This window comes from Sciurus carolinensis, chromosome 7 (assembly GCF_902686445.1).
Source record: "Sciurus carolinensis chromosome 7, mSciCar1.2, whole genome shotgun sequence".
Lineage (NCBI taxonomy): Eukaryota > Metazoa > Chordata > Mammalia > Rodentia > Sciuridae > Sciurus > Sciurus carolinensis.
Window position 1 is genome coordinate 45,369,935 of NC_062219.1, and position 6,976 is coordinate 45,376,910.

At 35.5% G+C, this 6,976-nt stretch overlaps 1 protein-coding gene across 10 annotated transcripts in view; it reads left to right on the forward strand.

The window, feature by feature from the left end:
• Positions 1–6,976, forward strand: part of Mcm9 (minichromosome maintenance 9 homologous recombination repair factor) — an 85,644-nt gene that overhangs the window by 9,782 nt on the left and 68,886 nt on the right. For all 10 annotated transcript variants that reach the window (XR_007109608.1, XM_047559716.1, XM_047559709.1 and 7 more), the window contains 2 exons: positions 2,449–2,649; positions 6,131–6,256. Coding sequence is in view for 9 of the 10 variants with exons in the window: in XM_047559716.1 (XP_047415672.1) it covers positions 2,449–2,649; positions 6,131–6,256 (327 nt within the window). In the remaining variant the exon portion in view is untranslated. The remainder of the gene's footprint in view (positions 1–2,448; positions 2,650–6,130; positions 6,257–6,976) is intronic.

Here is a 6,976-nt window from a genome sequence, read left to right on the forward strand (position 1 = left end):
TCTAGTGAATTTAGTGAACAATTATATAAAATGGATCAAATAATATGACTGTCAAATGCTACTGAAAGTCTTTCTGATGCCAGAAAGAAAGGTGACTATTCTTCTCTACTCTGTATTGGTGACATGATTACAGGAGTCACACTGATTTTGAACAGTAGAATATCCTTTGGTAGAGAACGTTTTCATTTAAACTGAATTCTTTTTGCATTGAAAATGAATCATAAGCTATTTTTCTTTCAAATGTCATTAATAATAAAGGATGGATGGAAGCAGTCTGTCAATCCACAGACCTCTGAAATCAATAGGAGAGAATTGGAAGTAGGCAGAGCAATTTAGGTGCTAATGAAGCAACCTGGGTGTGATGTGATAGGGTACTGACTATGGTGATAGATTGGAAAGAGTGGATAAGATTTTTTAAAATCAATAATTAGCAATAATTTAGTAAAATTTGGTGTTGATTTAAATACATATATGTAAATATATAAATAATCCTTGCCCTTCAGGAATTTACAGCTTGGGTAGAAACTCCAGTTTGAAATATGCAAAGTAGTAAAGTTAGAGGTTATGTGCTAACAACTGTCAGTGCAGCAGATGAGAAGATGGGTCTGACTGGGAATGGCTGCAGTAGTATAGATGCTGCAGAAGATAGAGGCACAAAAAGAGATTGAATTATTTTCATGTAAGAATTTTAGCTTCTTGAAAATAATAGTTTATATACTTACTATAAAATATACAAAAGTTTAAAATGAATGGTCACTGCTTTGAACTGCCACATGTATCTCACAGTTGTTCTAATGATATAAATCTGCTGTTCAACAAGTATTTGAATGAAAACATTTTAATGTTGAGTTTTCAAAGGTATTAGTTGCTCTACAAATGTAAGGCAAGTTTTGTATGAAAATAGCTAATACTTATTGAGTACTTACTGTTTTCTTGATATTACATTAATTTACATACATTATCTGACCTAATTCTCATTGTCCTATAACGTAATTAACTATTCTCAATTCATAGGTCAAGAAAGCTAGGTAATTTGCCCAAGGTCACATAGCTAATGAGCAATAGCTAATAGAGCTAGTAGAGCTGACCCTAAGCAACTTCACAAGACCCTGTCTCAAAATAAATAAATTAATTTTAAAAAAAAAGGTCTGAAGATATAGATCAGTGGTAGAGCATCCCTAGGTTTAATCCCTAGTACCAAATAAAATTAAAAATGAATAACTAAATAAATAAAAAGTTTGAGATAGATAGTATAGAAAATGATAATTATTCCCAATTGGCTTTGAAAAACATCCAAGCAGTGGCTTAGGAAAAGTCTTGGAATCATGTGCCTATTTAGTGTATTTGTCACCATTTAGTATGAAGTTGCCTCTAGCTAGAAATGTGTCTTCTGTTCTATAAATTGGCACTATCGGTTCCATGCTTTTAGCATCTGTGGAACACTTTTCTCCAGGAAATCAAAACTTCAGATTATACATTATATATTGAAATTTAGACAGTGAAAGGCATTTTGCATCAGCAAATAGCACACACTTGGCACAAAAGCTTAAGGCATGAAGTTACCTGTTAGTTCTGAGACAGTGTTTTTTGTGCAAAATATAAATACCAAAATTTTGTCTTAGGCATGTCTAATATCCCATGTTCAATGTGATTGAAATTTGGGGGGATTAGGTTTGTGGGTTTTTGTTCTTTTGGTTTTGGCACTTGTTTCTCCAGTACAAAAATACTGATTGCCAAGCATTCATATTTCCCTGTTAACTGATACATTTCATTGTATGAAGTAAACACAGATGTCATTGTTTGATGAATGTGCATATGAACTACTCAGGCATTTTAGGAAAATGCATCAATCTAATAATCTGTCTACCAAGAATAGGTGGTTTTTTTCAGGTAGGGAGGAATCACCAGGAAGGCAGGAACTGGGTTGTTACTTTGTGCCTTCCTACTTTGAAATAGAAGAGGTACTCGTTGATTTCATAGGCCCTTTGATTCAGTTTTAAAAAGGAGGTAGTGAGTAAAGTATTAACAAATAGGGAAAGTAAAAATAAACATGTATAAAACTAAACTAGGTGCTAGGCATCACAAGATTGTCTTTCTGACACCAGTTTGATCACCTGGCTGCAGCATCTCCTCTAAATGGGAACTTAATGGTTAGAAACTCTTGAGAGGATGAGCATGCCACCCAACCTAATAGCAATGAATAAATCATCCAGTAAACTATTTTTCTGTGAAAAGTGATAATTTGGTTTGATTATCCCATACTATAAAAAGTAAAGATACTGATTTCAGCTTTTAGCAGTGCATATACAAGTGCCTTTTAAAAAAATTTGGAATCTGGGGTGTCCTTTTGCCTCCAAATTATTTTCTGGATGAATGAATTATTTATAATTTCAGGTCCTTTGTTACATGAGCTTGTGCCCAGCATTACTCACTTGGTGCTTTTTCCAGGTGATGACCTCACCATTTATGGGGTTGTAATGCAACGGTGGAAGCCCTTTCAGCAAGACATACGCTGTGAAGTGGAGATAGTCCTGAAAGCCAACTATGTCCAAGTAAATAATGAGCAGTCATCAGGGATTATCATGGATGAGGAAGTCCGAAAGGAATTTGAAGACTTTTGGGAATACTATAAGAATGATCCCTTTGCAGGTTTGTGATCAAGCTTATAAGCTTATAAAGCTTTTACATATTAATGGCATTAAATTCAGTAGTTAAATATGATCTCTGATTTGGGGACAACCTTATATGCTGCATAAGTCAGTGGCATAGTTCAAAGGGTAGCATTAGTACCTCTAGATGTAGTCTCCTTTTGAAGCCCTTTTCTGGTATAATCTTTTCTTCTTACAGATATTTCTGAAGGTTACCCCTTTCTGTTATTTCAAACACCTGTTATAGGGCCAGAACAGTTTCAGAGTTTCCTACCTTTTTACCTTTATTTACTTTAAGAATAGTTCTTTAAAAAGGCAAAACTCATCATATTATAAAATCTCATCCTCTTCAAGCCATTATTTTCTAACGTATTTTAAAATATATTTTTGGTTGTAGATGGACACAGTACTTTATTTTTATGTGGTGCTGAGGATTGAACCCAATGTCTCATACATTAGGCAAGCACCCTACCACTGAGCCACAATTCCAGCCCCTTTCTAATGTATTTTTGATAATAAAGACAACTTCTCATTGTTTTAGCTGAAGATTTTTAAATGGGAGGGAATAGGAAGAAGATGGTGAGAGAGAAGATGCAAAGAATAAACTGTCATCACAGCAAAAATTGTCAGACTAAGATGTAATTACATAGAATAAAATATCACAGCCTTTGAGTATATAGTGTTTTTTTATTGAAAATACCAAATGTATAAAACACCAATTAAATGCTTTTTTTTTCATTCTTCCTTGAAGGCATCTTCTGAGAAAACTAAACTGAAGCCAGTAATAGACTATTTCTAATAAACTTCACTTCAAATCAAATATATTTATTTTTAATCACATGCAGAACTAGACAGATATGATTTCATAAAATAAAGCTTCCATTTACCTAAACATGGGGAATTTGTTTATATTTTGCAGGATTTTTTTTTTTTTACTTCAGTGTATAACACATATGTAATAGTTCCTGATCTTTTATTTGATCTTTATAGAAAAGAACACAAAGTTCTCTTCACTGTGGCTCTGTTAAGGAAACACTTTAAGAATCACATATATTTTTAAGTAAACTTTTTGATCAAAATTAGTTTCTTAGGATCAGGTCCTTATAATAAACTGTAACTCTTCCTCAGCGTGCAGTCATTCCTTACTCATTCCAGTGCCACAGCTCAACTCTATGTTATAACAGTGAAGGTTGGTCATCATGTTGTGCTCTAACCAGATCACAAGTGCTTTGTGCTGGTGATTAAAGAATCCATCTTGTTTCTCCTATCTTTGTTTCCTGTATATCAGGTACCAGTGCACCGTATTTGACCATTTCAAAGTATATATGTCTACTGATAGAGGAGAGGTGAAGGTAGGGATCTCTTTCCAACAGGGCATCTTCCTTCTGCCAGTCTTAAGACTGGAGGTTGCTCTACTGCTCCTCTTGGAGGTTAATTTGTTTCTCAGTAGTATGGATATTGACTTGGATGAGTCTCAGAAAGTTTTATTCTGGCCTACATTGACCTCAAGGACCCCTTGACCCTGGTGTTGAAGTCTGCTGGGCCATCCAAACCTAGTCCAGGGTGACTTAGTTATCTTAGATTGAAAAGGTTTTCTTCTTTGATGTGAAGACCGTGCCATAAGAAGAGATAACTTGGCCATAGCTACACCACTAACAAGGTCTAGAATCAGAAATTTTAGGATAGATAAGGTGATGGGATGGTATTCACCCTAATGTATTCTCCTCCATGACAAAGCCATGGAAGCATCTATTGCCATGATCCAAGAAATCATGTTTTTCAAGGTAGACAACACACTTAGGATAACAGTCCTCTCCTTTTGCTTATTTCTGGTACCCCAGTTCAACCTTCACTGTTTATCTTTTGTTAAGGAAATCTTGAGATCAGAAACAAGCACAAATAATTCAGGAAATAAAATAGTTAATGGTTAAGAAGTTCCCACTGTGTGCTAGAAACTTTCTGTATGCTGTATACTGGTAAACTCCTTTGATCCTTAAGAATTCTGTGATACATTATCTTCATCTTTACAGATAAATAGAGGCAGAGAGGTTGAGAAATGCCTACGGTTAAAACCTAGGTAAATAACAGCACTGGGATTTGAGTCCAGACATGATACCAGGGTCTGTGATCTTTACCACTGGGATATGCTTCCCATCAGCACATTCGTTCCTAAATCCACCTTTACTCAACTCAACAAAGCTGGCCCTTGAACAGTGTTGGCTTGAGTGACTCCCGGATCAGTGTACCTATTCTTAAACCTGCTTGTTGGGCATCTTCCTTCTTTGTATGTGTAATCTGTAGATGCTGATCACAGTTTACCTACCTCCTCTCAGATCTTATCTGCTTAGATCCCTGACCTTTTTCCTCTGGGCTTTGTAACTCTGGAGTTATTTCTAGAGGGATTTCTTGTGGCAATTAATGAACTTTCTGGATTTACCATTTTCTTTCTGGTTCCCTTTTTACTAAAAGATTTTCTTTCTTTACTGCTTCTGCAATCCCAGGTCACATCACCATAGAGTAAATTTTGATTCATTACAGGGCTGGGGGTAGAGCATGTGCTTAGCATGCACAAGGCCCTGGTGTTTCAATGCCCAGTCCCAAAACAACAAACAACCCCAAGTAAACAAAACAAAAAAACAGTTTTGGGTCAGTACAAAAAGTCTTGTGTATAGGGCCATAAATCATGAAAAGGTTCAGGGAAGGCCTGCAGGAGTATTGTAAATTGATTAGGTCACTGGATAAAAGACTAATGCCTAATTCATGAATGGGATATGGAGATTCTCAGATTGGTAATTTGATATGTCTAAAACTCAAAATAACAAGTCTTTTATTTAAAGCACATAATTATATTAAGAATTCAAAATTTCTTGCTTGAATCGCTACGGCTATAGCTTGCAGTCATCTTAATACTGTTAATCCAGTAACCTATTCCAGATTAAAGAATTTACCAAAAAGCTCAGAGCAAATGTCAAAGTGACTTGCAGGGTGGACTGATTTTACTTCTCTGCCATTTTTCAAGAAGTTCCATAAGCTCTAACTACCTCTTTAAAGGTTTCTGGCTGTTAAGTTCTGACTCATTTTTGACACTGAATACTTTCCTTTTAATTTGGGAGAGGAGTAAATTTACTGAAATTATCTCACAGAGTACAGCTGGTATTATTTTAAGAGAAATGCTGGCCTGATAGGTGGTAGATAAGGAAGAAAAGGAGATTCCTTTTTTTATGTCTCTTATGAATATGACAGATTTATGGAAACTTAAGCAGATAGGTCTCAGGAATAAAAATCAGACTATCCTCTTATGGCATTAATAAGAAAAGGAGAACCACAACAGTTACTTTCTTTAATGATTTAGGCTTGACCCTCATGATCATTTTAGACTGGTAGAAAGAATATGTTTATAAGATAGTTATGATAGGAAGGGAGATTCCAGTTAAGGTTTCTTGAACATTGCTGGTAACTTCTGATCTTTCTGCATTTCCCAGGAAGGAATGAAATATTGGCCAGCTTGTGCCCTCAAGTGTTTGGGATGTATCTAGTAAAGCTTGCTGTGGCTATGGTGCTGGCTGGTGGGATTCAAAGGACTGATGCTACCGGAACAAGGGTCAGAGGTTAGTACCATCTGAAAATTTGGAAATATTAATATAGGTAGAGAAGCGAGGCTTTTTCCTTCCTGAGTAAAAAGCAGGTTTTTGAGATTTTCTAAATGTAGTTTTTCAAAGCTGTCAGTTGTGTATTTCGTACTTAGTCCAGTACCTTTATCAGAGGCTACTCTCCCTAATTCCAGAAACATTAAAAAAACTATGTTTTTTAATAGTTATATACTATTGATCTATCCTATATGGGTGCCACAAAATAAAATTGTTTTTATTACTAGTAATTTGTGTTACTAGTAGTGTTCATTGGATCCTGTGTTTCACCAAGAAGAAAAGATTAGAAATAGCTCATTTTTAATATTGCCAAGTCAGTCTCTCCATCTGTGACTGTCGGTGTGTTTCTCAGACTGCTGCTCTCAGTCATCTGCCTGCTGATTCCCCTTCTGTTGGTAGATAGCACATGTGCCATCTGCCATAAGATGCTGCTGTAGGTCACACATTCAAGCAAAGATTACTCTAAGTGTATAATTATGTCTGGATGGCAGTGAGCTCTTTTGCAGCTAACACACTTAACTGACATGAATGTCCTTCATATGGGCCATAATAACCAAAGAGTAAACTAGATGACTAAAAGAACATTATTGTAAATCAGCCTGTTAGTAGAAACTCTAAAAACCATATAGTTCAGCATAGAATACTAAGTATAGGGTTTATATACATTATGTGTTTCGATCA